At 48.5% G+C, this 21381-nt stretch overlaps 1 protein-coding gene across 2 annotated transcripts in view; it reads right to left on the reverse strand.

Moving 5' to 3' along the window:
* Positions 1-16319, reverse strand: part of MINDY4 (MINDY lysine 48 deubiquitinase 4) — a 103202-nt gene extending 86883 nt beyond the window's left edge. The window contains exons 1-4 of one of the 2 annotated variants that reach the window (XM_045792919.2): positions 16166-16319; positions 10537-10656; positions 6663-6898; positions 3344-3590 (exon numbers count right to left, since the gene is read on the reverse strand). In XM_045792919.2, coding sequence (XP_045648875.1) covers positions 3344-3590; positions 6663-6898; positions 10537-10656; positions 16166-16228 — 666 coding nt within the window. In that variant the 5' untranslated portion in view covers positions 16229-16319. Of the gene's footprint in view, positions 1-3343; positions 3591-6662; positions 6899-10536; positions 10657-11900; positions 12082-16165 lie in introns of those variants that run through there. The other variant, XM_087860934.1, reaches the window with a different exon arrangement.
* Between the last annotated feature and the right edge of the window lie 5062 nt (positions 16320-21381).

Raw genomic sequence — 21381 nt, forward strand, 5'->3', positions numbered from 1 at the left:
CTTCTCCCGCAGCCCTCACAGACAGCTGTAGCTCCAGGCTCAGGCCTGCCTTCTAATCCCCCTACACCACCACCACCAAGCAGCAATAGCCCCTGCGCCAAGTTACTCATTTCTCTGTCCCTCCCGGCCCCCACCTGTAATATAACCAGCCCACAGTCCGCCATCTGTAATTTCTAAAACCTCCCAAGACAAGTTTCCCTTGGAATCCTGTGGCAAATTCTTTTTAACTGCTATGAGGTTGCTCACAGTCCTTTTTTAAGTGTGAAGATTCGTATCTTTAGCTGTAGAAATGTTAAGGTTTTTGCTTACGGGGGTGCTACCCCGCACCCAACTGCAGGCATTAGGTGGTACGTGGTTTTTGTGCGGTGTTGCTTTTCTGATGGTAAAGAAATTCTGAATTCCAAAACATATCTGGCCCAAAGGCTGGATGAGAGATTGGGGACCTGTAGCATCTATCTTGCACAAGATGGTGGCATTAAAGGAGCCCGTGGAAGGCACTGGCACAGAGCCAGACCCATCAGGGCGGTTAACCGGTATCAGCCACGCTCTAAGGCCTCTCCCCAGTCCCCGCTCACACAGGGCCTAACCCCTCCCGCTAACAGACCAGGAATGGCAGAGGCCAGTCTTCATTCATCTCTGGTGTCTGCAGAGCTCCCAGCTCAGGGACCTACCCCTAGTAGGCACTCAAGGCTAAATGAAAGAATTTCAAAGAAGTCAACTGAAATGTCCTCTCTTACCATCAATGATTAACTGATAAAATGGGAACTCAAGTTGTTTACCAACCTAGGGTCGGGAAGTGGAGGTAGAGCGGACAAAAATAGACCTGCAAGGCTTTTCCTGGGTTTAAAATTTGGGATCTCTCTGCATTTCCAGAAATAATCCTGAATCAAACGGTAAAGCCTGAGCTGGAATAGAAACAGCTAATTCTGTAGTATTCTTGCCTAGTGGAAATTACTAGGCACTACAAACCTCCAAAAGCCACCAGGGCCTCCCCTTCCACGCAGTAAAGAAAATATTAGTCACCATTCCCAAGGAGACCCAAACTTCTGGCCAAAAGCAGGGAACCCAGCCTCTTACTCATCCTTCGTAAGGGCAGAGTTGATCTAGTAGCAAAAAAAAAAAAAAAGAAAAGAAAAGAAATACCTAGCAAAGCTTGCTTTTTTCTCTTGAGCAACCAAGTGAGTATGGCCAAGGTACTCAAAGACCCACAAAACACTTTCTAGAAAACCTGGGGAAATTCTACAACAACCTATCCTACCTTTCAATGCCCTTCACAGGATTCGGCTACCCCACGGGAAAAACATACCCCCCAAGGCAATCATTCCTCCATCTGGACTTGGGGACAATCTCCCAGCACTAAAGCAGATCCAAGTCATCTGCCTCACGCCTCAGTTGTGAAGGGGGTCTCAACTACACGGATGTGATTGATTGGATGTCATTGTAGGACAGGACCCTGGCATTCATCTGGTTCACCAGTTCTCAAAGTGTGGTCTGCAGGCCTTAAGAGTCCCCAAATCCTTTTAGGACACTCAAACCTATTTTCATTATAATAATATGATATAATTTGCCTTTTTCACTGTGTTGACATTTGCAGTAATGATGCAAATAAACTGGTGGGAAAAATTGCTGGCCCATAGCACAAACCAAGGCAGTGGCATCAAACTTTACTAGCTAGCGCTGGAGGTATCTGCCACCATTTGCAACAAAAATAAATAAGTAAAATGTTAATTTCACCTAAGGATAGCCATGCTGGGGGCGCCTGGGTGGCTCAGTCGGTGAAGTACCCACCCGACTCTTGATTTCCGCTCAGGTCATGATCTCAGTGTCCTGAGGTTGGGCACTGAGGATGGAGTCTGCTGGAGATTGTCTCCTTCTCTCTGCCCCTCCCCCCTGCTCACGCTCTCCCTCTCTCACTCTCTCTCAAATACATAAATAAATAAAATCTTAAAAAAAAAAAAAAAAGACTGTCCATGCCGAAGCATAAAAAGTATTAATTATATTCCATCTCAGCCCTACGGTGTACATCTCTTTAATATTCCGGGAGGTATATTAACGGGAGGTATATATAAGCACTCTGCCCAATGCAGAGGACGACAGCTGCCTCAAGGAAGAGCACGTGCACAACCATCAGAGTTGTGACCTGAACTTGCTAGTTTTTTCCATAGAACAACTGACAAACGAACTGTGGTTATTCAGACTTGGGTATTCGGCAGGCGTTTTCTTGAAAATAAGTTGAGCCTGTCACTTCAAGGGAAACAACTAATGGATTCAGTGATAAAAGACAAATTTTCAGGTAAAAATTAAAATCTGGGGAAACTTGCATCAGCCACTGGGAGCCTGACAGCTACTCGACACCTAAAAACTTTTCTGATGAGTGGATGGTAACATCAAGAAATGTGACTTTTTTGTTGTGGGTTTATTGTTTATAATTAAATGTCAACATTCAGAAGATCTCAGTAATTCAGGTAATTCAGTAAACCAATATTTTCCAAAGGACCAGACCCCCCTCCTCCCACATGATGTAGGCAGAAGCAGGGAGACGGTCAGCTTCTTTCTGTCCTGATTCCAAGTGAATTGGGAGAACAGCGCTGGCCTCCACAGTCACAGCCCACATCCAGCCACGCAGCGCGGGAGAGGGGGTGACGCGGCGCGGGAGAGGGGGTGACACACCGCAGACACACATGACCTATGTGGGTTTGCTCGGGCTCTTTCACTGGACTAATACCATACTGTGAGTTTGGTATTTGATTGTCCTTTGTTTTTCCGTTTCTTTGTGGTTTTATAAACTCCTTTTACATTCATTCTCTCATTTGGTTCAGCCCTCACACCTGATGGGACCCTACCAGAGCCCCTCCTTAAAGAAGACTATAAGACAATGATGGAACATTGTTAGACTTTCTTTTTAAAGCAAAGCAAATGAAACCATAAGGATCGGGATTCCTTTTTCCCTTTTAACTACTATGTTCTAAAAAAAGTAAGAAAGATTTAAAAAAATAATAAAAATAAAAAAGATGTTCTCTAGACTTGATGGCCTGCCCCGACTCCTGAATGGCAAAGGGAAAACCAGTAGATGTGTTCTCACTTGGTAAAGGAAGATAAAGTCATGGCATCCACCTCATTGACCTGATGGGTAAACTGAGGGCAGGGAAGGAGATGAGGCCTGCCCGTGATCCCACAGGGAGCTGACAGTACAACCAGAGAAAATACAGGCAGGTGTTCCTCCCATCCCAACACAGATCCCCTCTTCTTGGACTGTCTTGTGGGGTACCCTCAAATAAACCCCTTAAGCCCTGCCTGGTTCTCACTTTCCACTCTCATCATAGTGGTGAGGGCAGCAACCTACCTGTGGGGAACTGGCAATGGGCCCAGCCATCATGCCCCGGACAATTAGGCCAGACTTTGGCCTGATCTTCTCTCCCGTCCTCTTCGTGTCCAAGGAAGGCTCTGACGACTGAAGCTTGTCCATCTTCTCCCACGCGGGGGCCACGGCGGGGCTTTCACCTGGGATAGCCTGTGTGGGCTTACTTTTGTGGGGGGGCCTTTTGGATGATACAAAATTACCAAGTAAATCCCCATCAAGATTGTCATGCCTGCAAAAAAAGAGATTATTTCCATTAAAACAGATTCCCCAATAGCTAACAGTGATAATAAATCCCACATTCAACAGGCACTCATAGCAAGCCCACTCATAAATCTGCGATGATTCTACCCAGCCAGTGCTTTATCATTAAAGATAAAGAATAGAAAACACTTTCATATCAGGGCAAGTCTGACCTACAAAATAAGACCAGGAAGCAAGAAACAAAATCAGAACTGATGATCCATGATAGGATTCCTCAAATATCCTTAAGAGTTTGTATCCTCAAATACAAAGAGCATCCTTATTCCAGACCCAAGTGACTGCAGAAGACCACAGCCCTTCAATACAGTCCTCAGCTACGTGGAGCCCAGCCTCACCGCACATCATTGACAGCAGTAGATGGAGACGTGTGCCAAGCTTTGTGTTTCCCAAATATTCTGCTAAGGTTCAGTTAAGGTGGGTAAGCCAATGGCTTCTCTTCTTGGGTTGCTTGGCACTGAAAGAAAGAAAGAGATAGATTGTGTGTGTGTGTGTGTGTGTGTGTGTGTGTGTGTGTAGGGGAAAGAGAGAGAGAGAGAACAAAAGAAGGTGAGACACAGTGAGGTGAGCAAGGAGGAATGACAAGGAGTAAGAGAGCAAGAGACCCAGGTAAAAAGGACTCATACCTATGATCTGTGATGGGTTAGCCAGAGCCCAGCACTCCTCTGACACAGGCTGGACGGTTTTCTACCATTAGACTCTGGCCTAAAGGGGCAGTGACTGCTGCTCTGTGCCAAGCTGCTGATTACCAAGCACTGGTTCACACAATAGAGAAGCGGTCATGTGTGTGCTATGACAGGGCACAGCCAGCAGAGGAAGGGGCCAGAACCAGCTTGGGGAAATCGAGGACTTGCAGAGAAGGCCGCACTGAGTCTGAAGGAATGAGTGGCCAGGAGATAACCAGAATGCCCAGGCACTAGCACAGAGGCCTGTGAAAGCAGGCCAGGCCCAGGTGAGCCATTCAGGCTGATCACGGAAAGAGTTTTGCAGGTTATCCTTAGGAGTTTGGATTTTATCCTGGAAGCCATGGGAAGCATCTGAAGGCCTTTCCACAGGGAGCAGCATGGCCAGACTTGTTTGTAGGAAGCTCCCACTGTCTTAGGTGGAGGGGTAATTGGAGCAGATCACCAGAGGCCTGGAAACGAAGGAAGAGCCCGTGGGAGCTAGCCCGGGCAAGAGGGGAGGGTATGAACTGAGCCACTGCTCTCAGGACAGAGAGAGCAGGAAAGGGTCTAGTGTCATTAAGGATTCACAGAGGCAAAAATGTTAGAGCCGGAGAGGTCAAGGATGACACCCAAGTTTGTGGCTTCGGTAACTGGGTAGAGCTCGGGAGCCTCCACTTTTTCTGCTGGTTTTTTATCGCCTCAGGAATATGTATTTTCCCAGCCAGGCTCTAAGTGCCTTTGAAGGAAGAACCATCTTCCTCCACACTACCCGGATTCGCTTTCACATCTTAAGCCTTGAGTTAATGTTTTTAACGGTCCTGATCCTTGGGCAGCTCGAAGCCCAGCCCCTACACCTTGGCTACCCTCAGGAAAGAAAAGCCTTCTCAACAGAGCCGGAAGGAAACACTCAGTCCCAGAGTTAGACTCTCGAGTGACTACAGGCGGCATATTAAGGTTGTAATTTAACGGAACTGCTTTCCAAGTAATAGAGGTTCAATCAAGAAGAGCAATTCATTTTCTTCCCACGAGTTCCAAAAGGCCTTATTTTTCAGATGTTTCCATTTCTACAGCGTTGCTTTTAGAATTCTATACCCGTTTTGTTTTTTTTAAGAAAATGCAAACAAAGCAAGCCCTTGATGCTGACAAACTTTAAACATTTAAATCATCAGCATCCTCCTTCGCGTCTCCTCCATTCCCGAGGCCCCCGGAGGAAAGGAACAGTGCTCCCCAACAGGGAATCTGAGAGCACACAGTGTGGGCACTGAATCATTATTCCCCGAAGGCGTCCTGATCCCGGAACCTGGGAATGTTCCCTTACATGGAAAGGGACTTTGTGGAGATGACCGTCCATTATCTGGGAGGGCCCATTAGAGTCACAAGTCTCCTTGTTTCAGGGAGGCAGGAGGTCAGTGCCAGGAGTAGGAGATGCCATGACAGAAACAGAGGCTGGAGAGATGTGCTCTGAAGACAGAGGAAGCAGCCACAACCCAAGGAATGTAGGAGGCCGCTGGAAGCCAAAGAAGGAAAGGAAACAGATTCTCCCCCAAAAGTCTCTAGAAGGAATAAGCCCTACTGATACCTTGCTGTTAACCCAATGGGACCAATTTTGAACTTCTCGGAACTGGAAGATAACAAATTTGTGTTGCTTTAAGACACGGTGATGCTTCAATTTTATATGTCAACTTTGCTAGGCTATGTTGCCTCGTTGTTTGGTCAAATACTAGCTTAGGTGCTTCCCTGAAGGTATTCTGTAGCTATGACTAACATCTACCATCAGTTGACTTTAAGAAAAACAGATTCCCCTAGATAATATGGGTAGTCCTCATTCAATCAGTGGAAGGCTGTAAGAGCAAAAACTGAGGTTTCCCAGAGAATTCTGCTTCAAGACTATAACACAGAACACTGCCTCAGTTTCCCACATGCCAGTCTGCCCTACAGATTTCAGACTTGCCAGCTCCCACAATCATGTGAGCCAATTCCTTAAAATAAATCTCTTTATAGGGGCACCTGGGTGGCTTAGTCAGTTAAGCACCCGACTCTTGATTACGGCTCAGGTCTTGATCTCAGGGTCATGAGATCGAGCCCCACGTTGGGCTCCACACTGGGCATAGAGCCCACTTAAAAAAAAAGAAAGTAAAAAAAAAATTAATAAATCTTTTTATATAGGAAATATAAATCCAATAAGACATATGTGTATAAATACATATAATATTTGCACATATATTTACATTTATTCACACACACACACACACACACACACACACACATCCTATTGGTTCTGTTTTTCTGGAAAACCCTATTACAGCCACTCAGTTTCTAGCCATTGGTCACAGCAGTGATAGGAAACTAATCCGTACTGTAAATACATGAAGAGATACCTGGCTTTGCTTGTTTCTGACAATGATGTTCTCCATCCTGCATCGTCATCTGCAAGGTCGTATATATTTACCAGTGTGGTCTCTGAGCATCTTGATGGTAATTTGTTATTTTTCTTTGGAATTGAGAGTGCAGGGATTGGTGTTTCTTGAGTGAAATTGTTAGTAGTATTTCCAAAGTGATCCAGAAAGTATCTGGTAATGAGCTCAAGGTTTGTTTTTAGAGGATTTTCCTTTGCCTATCATAAGGAGAAAACAAAAATCATTAATTATATGTACAGCTTCAGGGGAAGGGTGAAAAAGATGGCTATTCCAATTCTCTGACATAGTTTATCAGCTTTTCATTCATTCATACACTCTTTCAGCAAATGTCTACTGACTGCCTATCATATGTGAGGCGCTGTGTTACAACACAGAGATGAAGACAAAAACCTTTACCCAAAAAAACTAACAACCAATGCATGAGTCAGGCGATTTAATGAACAACTGTAATAAAATATGACATGGAGAGAAAAATCCCAAGCAAATTTCCTCTTGGTTTTTCTCCTAGGAATAACTTTAGAAAACATATATCCATTCATTTAAAAAAAAAAAAAAAGAAATCTTTAGGGATCATTAACTCTACAAGATAACAAATACTTGGGCCTGAGTGTTCTCTTAGGTCGTGTACTCTGCATTTAACACTGGACAACAGCAGGTTACTGCAAAGAACAGAGAGAGGCCGTCAGGAGTGACTCAATCTACACCCGAATCTTAAAAAAATTGAAACTCTTTTGTATTTGGTTTTAGAAATAAATGACATCAGGGGTGCCTGGGTGGCTCAGTCAGTTAAGCATTCGACTCTTGATTTCAGCTCAGGTCATGATCTCAGGGTCATGAGATCGAGCCCTGAATCAGGCTCCATGCTGAGTGTGGAGTCTGCTTAGGATTCTCTCTCTCCTCCCTCTGCTCCTCCCTGCCAACCACTTGCACTCACTCTCTCTCTCTCTCAAAAAAAGAAAGAAAGAAGGCAATGACATCAATATTTCCCAACCCTGACTATGCCAAATATCATCTTTGGAGGTTTTTAAAAATATATATTCCCAGGCCCTACTGTGTCTCATTAGGCCAGAATTGCAAAGATTGGAGTCCTGATTTCTCCTAAAATTCCCCTAAGTAATTTGGACAAACATAGCTGTCCAAGCAGCAATCCACAGGCTGACCTTAGGCCGTGTAACTGTGTCAGTCCCCACCCCACTTGTCCAGGAACGTCAAGCTGCTGGGAAGTGTGGTCAGACACGGGACGTTTGGTGAGTCTGCAGCCCGAGCAATAAGGCGCCTGACCGAGGACCTGGCACAGAGAGGAGCCCCAGGCACCTCCAGCCCTTCCCCGCCCTACTCCCCTGATCCGTGCTGCAGAACCCTGCCACCAACACCCACAGCCAAATGGTTCTGACCAACAGCAACAGATTGATCGGGCAGTCAGAATCAGGGGACAGCTTTATTTTTGTAGTATGGGACCCAAAAAAAAACTATTTTGTCTAAGTCTAAATGAAACTCTCAAGGAAAAGAGTCAGGGGAGAGATGTTACATAATTTATTTTGACCTTCTTGCTTTTTCTTTCAATACGAGAGATTTATAGCCCTAGATTACCTGAATTATATTTTATGGCTTTTCATAACACTCTGCTCAGAACAGACACAGCCTTTATGTGAATATGGACACCATTTTTCAAAATCTCAATTTTACAAAGGCATTTTTATATATCATATCCTTAACAGGGAAAAACAAGTTACTGGAATTAACATTAAATTGCAGGGCTTTCCTAGAATCAGGCTAGCTTTGTCAAATGTCAAATGTCAAAATCATTATGCAGTAGATAGATTAGTAAATCTATTTTTCTGTAATATATAAGCTCAATTCATTGCATAATAACTACTAAAAACTGTATAAATCAAATAATCAGGGCACCTATCAAGACCTAATGAAAACATCTTATCTTCAGATAATCATTACCTTAGGGAGACTATATTATAGTGGAGAAGTAAAAGTCACTTGAATGGCAAAGAGGATTCCAGGAAATTAGGTAAAGTTGCATTTACATAAAGTTCCCACTGTACCAGCATGGTTAATTGATTTTCTTGTCACCTGTCTCACTTTCTGTGGAAAAAATCTTTCTAAAATGTACAGTCCACACTCCTGCCTTACAACGCAGCTAAAGGAGATGCGCTGGCTATCCGCGGCCTGGGTCTACAGGACTCCAGCCGGACATGTGCAGGAGGCGGAGGGGCCCTGCTGTCACCCTAGGACCAAGGACGAAGGGCGTCAATCTGACGTCTTTACTGAGCTGATGCTAAGACTGTACCTGGCTGCCACTGCCCTTTTCTCATCAAAGTGGGGCACAGGAACTTTTGGCAGCCTGAATGTTCCCTCAGGTTGACGTCATCCTTTACTTTATTGCGGGAAACTCAGCCTGAGCTCCCCACGGGGCTATGATGTGCATGAGGGTGGTTTTCAAGCTGTTCTGAGGTCCTCCAGGTGTCTCAGAAACAGCCGTGGAGGCTGGGGCGGGGGGGGCGGAGTGCCATCCCCCATTCCAACCCAGTCTGCTAAGATTTCATTTGAGTAAAGGGTTACAACTACAGGAGACTTGACCACCATTGCTACCGTAGGACTGAGGATCAGAAGATCCGGTTCTAGCCTCGCCCCTATCCCGTAACTCACTGTGAGACCTTGACAAGCCACTTTTCTCTCGCTCACAGTTCCCTCAGGTGGGGCCCCCCATTCTACTGGTAGTTTAAAAGCTGCTCAGCCCAGTCCTGAGGGGCTGCTTCAAAAGGCCAAGAAGGCAGGTCTTCTTCATCCCCAATTCAACTATGGGGCTTCCCTTCTTTGTTTTACATATTTGGACTTCTGCAGGAAATATCATTTTATTCCTTCTTCAAAAAAATTATAATAAATGCTAAACTACAGGATCATTAGGTTCTTTTCAACTCTGCCGCTATGCCCTGCAACAAGGCAACATCTGCTGGAGAGCCCATTCTTCAATCAAATTAGAAGATTCTGTCTTCATAGTAGAAAAAACAATGAAGCCAGAATTGTAGCTTCATTCAGTCAGTCAGTCAGCCAGTCATGTAATCCACAAACACCCACAGACTATTTACTTGTCCTCAGGCAACATGTTAAGTATGAGGCTACAACAGTGAACAAAAAAATGCCAGTCTCTGGCCTCCTGCTGCACCCAAGGTAGTGGGGAGGCAGATCTACTTAAAGAACCACACACATACTCTATTTTAAGTGTGCCGAGCACAACGGAGGAAAACTACACGGTGCATGGAGGCTTAGAACCGTGGCTGGTGGGGGACGAATGAGGCGGAGGGATCTGGGAAGCCCTACCCTCACCCCCCAACCATTTGCTATCTCCACTCCAATGCACCGGGGTTAGCTGAACCCAAGCCCCATTTCTGCCTAAATTAAATGTCACGGTAGACTTAAAAATAAGCTATTACTCAGAATTGAAGAAGGAAAATCTTACACAGGCAGGGAATGGAAAATTTTAGTAGAACTGAATACTATATTCCTAAGTACAGTCTGACTAAAAACAGCCTCCTAGGGGAGGAGGGAGCACAGGGAGTAACCGTTAAGGGCCCGGGTTCAAATCGAGCTTCAGAGCCACACATGCGCAAGAGGCCCACGGGGATGGCCTGGGGCCTGACCGAGCCTGGAAACCCAGCTCACACTTGGGATTTGTCAGCACTTGGCTGGGTCTGTTTCTCCCTGGCCGCAGGCACAGTGAGCCTCCTGCCACCCATCTCCGACAGCTTGGCAGGGCCCACGAGGGCTCTGACATTGCCAAGCTCCGTTCCAGAACATTACACCACACCTTCAAAGCACGTACCTTGTTCTCCTTGTAAAGCAATTCAAGATGCAAAACCTTGCGGAGATTATTTCTGCTGTTTATGCTGAGGTCAGAGCGTGGGCGTTCCTGGTCCATGGTCACACATGTCTTCTTTAAGCCCTGCGGGAAGAAATCTGAATCATTATTTTCATTTTAAATCAAAACCTTCCACTCTCTGATGTAGGTTATAAATAAAACACTGTTGGTGTTCATTGTGATCATTCCTATCCTGCCTTCTTTGCAAGGATCTTGCAAGGGCCAAAAACTGACTTAAGGATTTATTTTTATATAACCTTTACGCTTGACGTCTTCACAATTACTATTCTGAATCTTACAATAACTCCATGGGCTGAGCTGAGGTTGGAGCTGTTAGCCCATTTTATAGAAAAGGAAAGCGAGGTGCGGGTCACTGACTCACACAAGGCTGGAGCCCTGGGTTTGACACTAGATTTGGAGCCACTAGATTTGGAATATGAAGCTTTAAAAATAAACTAAAGGGAAAAAATGAGCAAAGGGCCAATAATGATTCCTTTCCTTTCTCAGGTGACAGCAAGGGTTGAATTGTCCAGTAACACAGGAGAATCACATAGCAAGGGGTTCTGACCATCCTGGCCTGTGAGTCGGCAATGACAGGACTGAGGCCCCCTGGAAGCATGTGGTAAACAGTTGCTGAGTTCCCAGTGAGGCCATTGCCACCAACCAGCTCTGACCTTCCAGAAGGCCCAGCTAAGATATACTCTGGCAATGGCGAATGCTATTTCCCGTGAGCCTGGCTTCTTCATTCAAAAAATAACCACAGAAGCTGCCTCCTACCCACCTTGCCGGGCCATGTTGATCACCAAACATGGAGGAGAACAGACATCTCGCAAACAGCTCAGCCTGGCGCTAAGGGAGCCCCTTGCTCCTCATGGATCCAGACCCTCACAATAGCCAGGCCTCAACTTCTCCCCCAGGCTTTGTGCTCACAACCTTACAGAGACTCCCACTAACGGGAAAACAAGACAAAACCTGCTGCCTGCCATGAACTGAGGGAAGAAGAATTTGTGGAAAAAGAGGGATGAACACAACCTGGAACCAAAGAGAATAAAAAGGAAGTGTTGAGGAGGGAGAACAGAAAGAAATGGTGTACATGTTGGGGGAAAGGCAGGGGCATGCTTGGGTGCTCTAGGGAAAATGAACTGGAAGGGGGGGGTCATAGCAAGCACCCCCATTTAATCTGGGTTTCCCCATGGCTTTCCCGCCAATCAGAGTTAGGCAGAAACCATGAGACTCCCTCTCTGCTGGATAACACTTTACGTTTGTCAACAGTTCAGATCAGCAAGTCTTGGCACACTTCACAAACTCACCGGGACTGTGGTACACACCATTTGAGAACCACTGGGGTAGTGGACAAGGATGCCCTCAGGAATCAGCCAGTCCTCAGTCCCATCTGGTCCACTTAATCTTCATCACTCAACAAACATTTCCCATGCACCTACTACGTGGTGGGCCGTTCTAGATGCAGGAGATACTGAGAGAATAAGAGAAACCCCACCCCTTCGCAGAGTTGACATTCTGTTGGGGAAGCAGGAAAAGGTTTTCATGACATTAGAGCAGAGATGTGAGGGAAGTAGGAGAGCAAGCCATGCAGACACTTGGGGAAAGTGTGTTCTCAGCAAGCAACAGCAAGTGCAAAGGCCCCGTGGCAGTCACAGGAGGCCAGTGCAGCTTGAGCTGCGTGACCAGGGGAAAATGGCAGGAAATGAGGTCAGAGAGGCTGCCCAGAGCCTGAAAAGGAAAGGCCTTGTTGACTTTTGTGAAATGGTGGGGTGGGGGCACGGTGAAAAGAGGAGCATGAACTGACTTGTACTTGTAAAGGATCACTGGCTGCTAGGTTGGGAACAGATTTGGGGAGGCAAGGGATTAAGCAGAAACTAGTTAGGACGCTATTGAACAACTCACATGACCGATGGAGGTGGCTTGGACCAGGTGGTTGCAGCAGAAGTAGAAAGAAGTGGCTACGTGCTCTACGTGCTTTGCTGGTAAAGCCAAGAGACGTACTCATGGACTGGATGGAGGGTGTGCACGAAGGAAAAAAGCCAGGAGTGATTGCAAAGGTTTGGGCCCAAGCAGCCAGAAAGATGGTGATACTGCCTACTGAAATGGGAAAAATTGCAAGACATAGAGGGAATCAGGAATTGGGTTTTGGACAGGTTGAGATACTTATTAGATATCCAAGTGGAAATGTAAAATCAGCTGTTGAAAAGAATGCAAGAATTCTGGGAGAAACTTGGGCCAGAGATAGGTATTTGGGAACTGTCATCATATTGATGGCTCTGGAATCCAGAAGACTGGCAGAGGCACCTGGAAAAGGGCAAGTGAAGAAGAGAAGATTGAGTCTGGGAGTCCCCCAGCATGCACAGCTCCAGGAAACGAGGGGGACCAGCAGAGAACCAAACAGGTTAGAGGATGCAAAGCAGGAAAAGGTGGTCTCCAGAAGCCAAGAGGAATGAATTTCCAGGAAGCAGGACACAATCAGCTGTGCCAAACACAATGTTAGACCAAGAAGTGTGAGGACTGAAGTTAAAGGTCATTGACAAACTTGACAAGAGTTGTTTCCGTGGATCGGGGGGACAGAAGCCTGATTAGAGCGGGTTTGAGCAGGTAGGAAGAAGGATTAGAATCAGAGCACACACAGCTCTTTCATGGGGTTTGGCTATAAGTGGGAGAAGGAAAATGGGCCAGTAGCTGGAGGGACTTGGGGGGTCAAGATGGGATTCTGCAGGAACGACAATAGAGGAGACAAAATGTATATGCAACAGGGAGAGGAGGACGGCAGCAGTGCCCTCAAGCAGGCAAGAAGGGACGGGCAAACAGGGAAGGGGGGGGCCTTTCCCAGGAGTATGGAAAATTCGCTCACAAGAGCAGGAGGGAGACAGAATGAGGGTCCTGGCCCAGGAAGATTCGCAACTGTGGTGGTACAGCCCGTCGCGAGTTTTCTCAGGACACTTCTGTTTTCTTGGTGAAATGAGAACAGGCATGAAGCTGTGGGGTTGGAGGAGAGGGCAGGTGTGAAACGGCCATGCCAGAGTGGAGAGAGGGAGCAGGTGGGAGAGCTATAAACAAGGAGGCGGGCATGCCCAAGGCCTCAGGCGGTGTGTTTCTCTCCAGCCCCATCCAGCGCTGCAGGGCAGGCATGGGGGGGGGGGGGGTGGCGAGGTTAATTTGAAAACTCGGGGGAACAGGAGGAAAGAAGAGAAGGGCAAGGGAGGTGAGCGTGTTGTTGAGGGTGTGGTTATAATGACAGGTGGGTAAGAAGTGGCCGGGGGCCGGGAGAAGTTGGCAGGAACTCTGGAATGCAGATGTGAGTGAGACCGAAGAACAGTTTATGACTAAGGGATGTGAGCTGTGAGTGAGGATGACAGAATGCTTGCACAGATTACAGAAAGGGTACAATGCTGGTAACAACGGGCCTAGGACATGACCGCCTGGAAAGGGTGGCAGAGGTAGGATGGGGACAAGTTGCTGCAGGAGAGGGAGGCTGGGGCACGATGGGAGTCCCCTTGGAGGACCCTGACCCTGCAGGAGACTGGCATGACTCTCCCTGAGGGCAGACCACGCATGGACGAGGGCCAGTGTAGCTGGGTGTGATGTAGGGTAGAGGGCACAGGGGGCAGTAGTGGAAGGTGAGGTCAGCAGGGTCATAGAGAACCTTGTAGGCCCAGGTGAGGACTTCCCTTGGATTTTATTCTGGTCGTAGTAAAGCCCGTGGAGGGTTTTGAGTAGAGGAGTGACAAGCTCTAACTTGCTCACCCCAGGCAAGTTTCTTTGCCCCCTAGTCTCATGATCGTCTCACATGAAAGAGAATAAGTATTCCTGTCTTTCAGGACTGTTATGAGGATCTGAGAAAACAAACAGGCAACTAGAAGGTACCTCATACCATGATGGGAACTCTAGGTTATACCTGCCTTGTGCCAAGCCCTGAGGGGAGTACATGGTCTCAGTGCAGAAGCAGAAGGTGACGGACGAGGAAAGCAGCTGATCTGGACTACAGTCCACAACTTTCTGAGTGACTGTGGGCAATTCCTTTGTCAGGTCAAAGCTTTAGTGTGCCCGGATAAAAAATGGGAGGGCGAGGAGGCCCTGTGAACCAGACACTGCCAAGGCTCCACCCGGATCAGGGGTCACTTCTGTGGACTGGTCTAGTGGGTGACACAGGCAGACGTATCAACTATAATGTGAGCGCCAGTGAGCAAGCCACAGACAAGGGAAGTCAGGTATTCCAACTGGAGTTATCCAAGAAGACTTCCTGAAGGAAACAGACTGGGGGTGGGCTGTGGATGGAACAGGGGAAAGCCTGTGGGAGAAGCTGGAACCGATGCTGGGGAGGTAGGAAGCCTTAGCAAGTGAAATGATGATAGTGGACGGCCTCACACGATGTGTCACTGACATCTGACGTGGAGCCAGGACTTGGGGACAGAAGGTCAATTGGCCATAAAAAGAGCAGATACAATGAAGCCACGCTGCATTTAAACATTTTCTAAATTTAAACAAAAAATTTTTTTTAGAAAGCAAAGAAAGACACTTTCAAAACAGATGCACATCAGAGATGGGGGCGGTAAAGACAATCCTGAATACAGGTACCTACTACGTGCAGGTACGACGCTTGGGGCCTGCCCATATATTATTAATCCTCATCATAAATCTGCAAAGGGTGGGTCTTAATAGTGCTGTTTTACAGACAAGGAAACTGAGGCAGTAAGTAACGGACCCAAGCTCACACTGCCAACCAGTTGCCGGTATTTGAACCGCTCCACCTGGGCCAAAGCCCTTCCCCTTTTCCGTTCAAAAAAATGATTTTGTTTGTGTGTATGTTTAATCCAGACAGGTGCCCATGGCCCCTGCTCAACAGGACACCGTGAGCGCCAAGCCGTCGGTCACTCTGCATAGAATGAGTTAGAATATGGAATAGGTGCCGTCCCTACACCGACTTACGCAGTAACCTAGAGCGACCTCTTTCCCACGGCGTCCCCACCTCCACTGCAGATGGCTTGCTAAGGGCCTCCCCAACTTTTGAGTACTCCGAAAACTCTCCCGGTGCAGCACAACGTAAGTTCCAAACAACCACGGCTGCAACCTCTGAGCTCGCCACTGCCGAGGGAGCACGACTGAACGGTTCGACTCTCGGGAACATGTTTGGGCCCCTTGGGTTCCCTCTGGGGGGACGTTCTTCCCCGGTAGGGTGGAGGGGCCGGGACAGGCGACGGGGCCGAGCAGCCACGCCTGCGCGCCGAGCTCTGGCTCGGCCACCACGAGGCGGCTGTGCTTTTAGAGGCCGGGAGGAGGCCCCCCGCCCCCGGCCCATGGCCACCGCCCTGTACCCCGTCCCCCGCGGGAGGGGCGGGATGCCTGCGCAGGGCGGTGGCCGCGGGCCGGCGTGGCGGGCGGACGCTGCGCGGGGCCAGCGATGGCTCCTGGGAAATGTAGTTTCGGCAGGCCCGGGAAAGTGGCGCTCCCGTCTGGCATCCCCCGGGGCAGGGGGCGGCAGGGGCGGCTCTCCCTCCGCGAAGGCGCGGAGCTGGCAGTGGCACCCCAGACTGCGCCCTCACCCTGGGTCCGCGGCCCCGAGCGGCGGAGGCGGCCGACCTACCTTCCTGCTGAGGAACTCCCGGACCAGGGAGGCGGCCACCTCCTCCACGAAGAGGCTGTCCATGCCGCCGGCTCTGCCCACGAGGCCGCGCCGCCGCTGCCCAGGCCCCGGTCCGTTGGGGCCAGTATGGCCGCGTTGCCGTGGTGACGGTGTCACCGGAGCGCGGAGAGCTCCGCCCCTTCCCCGGAGCCCGCGGGCTGAAAGGGCGGGGATAAGGGGAGGAGCGTGCTTCAAACCGGCTTCCGAGAGCGGTAGGCAGCCCAGGGGCCAGGCGTGGCCTCCTGGCTCTGTCCTGGCTCGGTCCTGGCTCCAGCCTGTCCCTCTGGGTGGCCTAAAACCAGCCACTGCTCCCCGCTGAGTCCTGATTGCCCAAGATGGAAAATGGGGAGAATGCCTGCCTTCCTGTTCCTGGAGGAGTAAACCCACAGTGAAGTGGCCCAGAGAGGGCCACCTACAGCACAGCAGCTGGCTGCGGGGCTCACTGAGGCCAAAGGACCTTGGTTGGCCTGGACTGCGTGGGGCCAGGACTCTGTGAACTCCGTGCTGAAATAAAAGGACAAGTCCCTCACCCGTTTAATGCATGCTCTCCCATAATGAGACTGTCAGTAATTGAGCACCAAGCACTTTATATCGGTGCCATCGAAATAAGGACCCAATCATTATAAGTACCTATAATCATTTGCAAAGAAAAATATGCTTTTCCAAGCACCATAAAATGGAGCTGCTAAATAAATCAGAGCTACAGAGCATGACCCCAAGACCCATCAAATAGAATTTCTCCATGCCACAGACTAGCATAAAATCAGCATTAGCCAAGAAGAGCATTGGCCTCACAGTGGTCAGCTGTAATTTCTTCTCCTACTCAGAAATTCAATAGGCCACTTACTCACTGAGCTTAGCAATGGAATTGAATGAAAATTTAACTCCCAAAAGACCACATACAGCATATCTTTGTGTAAATGTAAAACAACTTAAACCAGAAAATCATAATTCGTGGGGATATAATGCTTCAGTGAAGTTTTTTTGTAAAAAGAGCAAGGGAGTGAAGACCACATGATTCAGAACAGTGACTGCTTCTGGAGGGGGAGGAAGGGGCACAGGGTAGGGGGGAACCACATGGGTACACATAAGTAATTGTCAATGCTCTGGGTGTCATTAGGGCATTTGTTTCTTAAGCATTTGTTATAGTATTTCAACTAATACATTAGTTTAATAAAAGATGGCCTTGCAGGGACTGATGTTGAGATGTCAGGGACCAAGGCATATTATTAATTAATTCTAAGCTCCGGAGGTCCAGAGGAAGGGAGGGGGGAATGGGAACGGAGGGACAATTTAGATGGCTTTGTCTCATAACACGGAGAAGGTTCTGTGATGTGTGTGCATATATACATGTGCATGTGTAAAATCCTACACATCACTGTACAGCAGTGGCTCTAGGACTCATCTGAGTCCGTGAGCTTGGACATTTGTGTGAGTCTGACCACAAGAGTTTCTGCGGTCCCTGGCTTCTGCCTGGTGCCCTGTGGGGCTCTGGCAGCAGGGTCCAGCAGGCACAGAACGGGCCTTGGAACAGGGCTGCTGCATTGTGTTGTGAGAGTTGAGTTCATGTGTTGCCTCCTCCAAGATGCTCCAGGACAGAGACTGACTGAATGGATCCCCCTGCAACCTTGGGGGCAGGGCAGGACTGGGCGTTTACCTGGGTCAGGGGGCTCCAGAGAACAGAGGTGGGAGCATGGATCTGACCAGGTGCAACATGTCTGGACCAGCTGGGTTGGAAGGATATTGTGAAAGTCCTTCTAATGACATGGCCCTCAGTCCTTCCCAGCCATCTGGCCACCACTCCCAGAGGTCAGGACAAGGAGTCCATTCCAGGTCATTGTCCTTGGCAGCATGAAGGAGCAGTTCCTCTACACACTCTCCACACAGCCCCACCTCATTGGCCACCTCCCAATCTCTACTTCACATGGCCACCAACATGAGACTGGCGGTGGAAGAAAGACCCAGCCTCAGCCAGGCCTCAGCAAGATGAAGTGGGACAGACATAGCCCTGGTGAGATTTGGCCTTTCACTGAGCCCAAAGCACGCAAGACCTCCTAGTTGCCAGGGGTGATCAGTCTTGCTGGCTGCTCAAGTCTTGCAGCAGGGCCATCCAGCCAGAGGGTGAGAGGAAGGGAGGGAGGGAGGGAGGGAGGGAGGGAGGGAGGGAGGGAAAGGAGGGGGAAGGAAGGAAGGAAGGAAGGAAGGAAGGAAGGAAGGAAGGAAGGAAGGGGGGAAGGAAGGAAGGAAGGGAAGGAAGTTCCTCCTCACATTTGAATGTCACCTAATAAGGTAGAAAGAATGATGGAATTAGCATTTGACAACTAGCAGGATAATAATTCATTCAGGCAAGAATCATCAATGGATGCTAAAACTAGTGGGTAAAAGTTTGAGGAGGAACAGTACATTTATGTAATCTCAAAGTAGCTCTCCGTAAGATATTTGTGAATTACAAGGGGGAAACCTGTCACTTCACAGTTAAGAAAGTTGGCCAAGATGACATTAACCAAGTGATCAGAGTCACCATCACCAGCGATGGGACAGATCAACACCATGTCCCTCCCTATGCACTGAAAGAGACACAATACCACAGAAGTGGTATTCCTGCCGAAAGAGTAACAATAAGAACAACAACATCAGTGACTTAAACAAAATCAAATTTTATTTGTCTCTCACAGAAGTCCAGGGCTCATGCAGTGCCACACATTATTAGGTTCCCCATTTCTTTCTCTCTTGTTTCTCCACCATGTGTGGCCTTGACCACATAGCCCAAGATGGCAGCACCCATGTTCTAGGTAGCAGGATGGTGTAAAGAGTAAAGAATAAAAAGCAGAGTCCATATGTACCACATCTTAGAGAAGGTTTCCAGAAGCTGGCGCAGAATACTCTGCTTACATCCCTTTGTCAGAACTCCCTTGCTTGGTCACACCTAGCTGCAAAGGAGGCTGGGAAACGTAGTCTTTGATTCGTCAGCCAGATGAAAAATTCTATTACTATGAAAGGAATGATGGGTACAATGGACACGGGAGGACAACTAACAATCTTTGGCACACTGGTGTTGTGTTGTTTCAAAATGGCCTATTTCTACACCCTTGGTCCTTTCTGTTAGGATCTCGAATCATGGCACCCTCTCCACTTTAAACACTTACGGTGCACACAATATACCCAATCCTGTGCCTTGACGTGCCCGTTGCTCAGAACCCATCTCCTGCTGACCTGGATCCCCAAACACGCCTGGGCCAACCCCACTCCCACGCCTGTGCACGACTTGAAACCTCAATACCATTTCCTATTAGGAGAGGCAGCAGCGGAGGGAAACTCTCCCACGGCCTCTCCGCTGACATTCAGGCTGATTTAAACTGAGATAACCAAAACATCCAACCTTTGTTCCTTCCTTCCGAGATAAGCAAATTAAAACGCCTGTGGTAAACAGCTGTTTCTCTGGACCTTGGGCTTGTTCAGAGCTCGGGGGGAGGAAAAGGAGATTTGAGGGTTTGAAATTAGCATGGAGTAGCAAGATGGCAGGACTTGTCAGTGTTTCCAATGGAGCCTGAGCGTCACCACTTGCCCAGAATGCACTAGGGTAGGAAAGGTCTGCGTTTAAAGGCAAAGATGGCAACAGTCACAGATCTCTCATCACTGTGTCTTTTCTTCCTCATCCCGCACTCCACCCACCAGCTCCAGCTCCACCTCCACAAGCATGTGGGGTGTTTTGGTCTTGGGGTGGGAGGAGATTGGGAAGTTGATATGCTTTTTGGAACCTGCAGAGTCTTTGTGGAAGCTTCTCTCCGAGTCTGGCTTGGCCTAGGATGGTACTTGATTCCCAAAATACGGTAGGGTGGAGGCGTGGGGAGTGGGGACTCTTCTGAGACTCTATAACTAGCAGCCTGCGTCTTCTCTGTCCTTATTTGTGTCACTGCAGGGGCAGTGATATGGGCATGGGTCCTGTGACGTGGGCATGGGTCCCTGTATTATTAGTCACATCACACAAGTTTTTCTCTCTGCCAGAAATGGCTAGCCCTTCTCCTCTCCGTTAGACATTCCTGAACGACTCACTCTTAAAACCCAGCTCAGATGTCACTTCCAGGAAGCCTTCCTGGGATTCCCCCAGCACCAGCTCCACATGCTCCCGGCACCCTGTGAGATGACAGTGTGGGCCACAGGGGAAGCTCTGAGGCTCTTGAGCTACACTGCCCGGATGCAGAAGCCTGGCTTAGCTTCTTGGTAGGTGCGCAATTTGAGCAAGTCTTATAACATCTATGCCTCAGTTTCCCCACCTGTAAAATGAGGATTAGAAGCAATACCTTCCACATGGGGCCATGGGGAGAATTAAATGTTTTTCAAAGTGCCTGGCCTCATAGCAATGTTAGTCACAATAGCCAAAAGGTGGAAATGATGTAAGTGCCCCCTGATGGATGCATATGCATAACACAGTGGGGTAGGTAGTCCCTACAATGGAATATTGTCCAGCCTGACAAAGGAAGGAAATGCTGCGATACGTACAGTGTGGATGAACGCTGGAAACATCATGCTTGGTGAAATAAACCAGCCACAAAAAGACAAATACTGCATGACTCCCCTTACGCACGGTACCTGGAGTAATCAGGTTCATACAGGCGGGAAGGAGAATGGTGTTTGCCAGGGGCTGGGGAGAGAGGGAAATGGGGAGCTGTTTTTTAGTGGGGACAGAGTTTCAGCTTAGGAAGTTGCAAGTGTTCTGGAGATGGACAGTGGTGCAGTTTGCTCAATGACGGGAATATACTCGATGCCACCCGACTGTACCTCTAGAATGGTTAAGATGGTAAATGTTATGTGATGTGTGTTTTACCACAATGTTAAAGATAAGCATTTTTTAAAAGGGGATGGCACTTAATAAGTGCCATGAGGGGTGCCAGCTATGCACGTGAGCACACGACCTATGTGCTCGTCTGTCCCTGTCCTCCAGGGTGGCCACTGAAGGAGTTCACCCCTGGTCTAACGAACACTCCAGAAAGGGCAGGAGGAGGGCTGAAGGTGCAGAACTCGTGCGGCCTATCTCAAAGAGAGAGATGGAATTGTTGGGGGGAGAAGAGTATGGAACGAGGCAGGGAAAATCCCAAACGGAGACTAGCCCCCAAGGAGGGGTGACAGGGAAGGAAACTGGCCCGGGAGGAGCCTGGGGAGCCTGACATGAGACAGAC

This window comes from Ursus americanus, chromosome 3, assembly GCF_024610735.1.
Source record: "Ursus americanus isolate L20-20 chromosome 3, mUrsAme1.1.p, whole genome shotgun sequence".
Lineage (NCBI taxonomy): Eukaryota > Metazoa > Chordata > Mammalia > Carnivora > Ursidae > Ursus > Ursus americanus.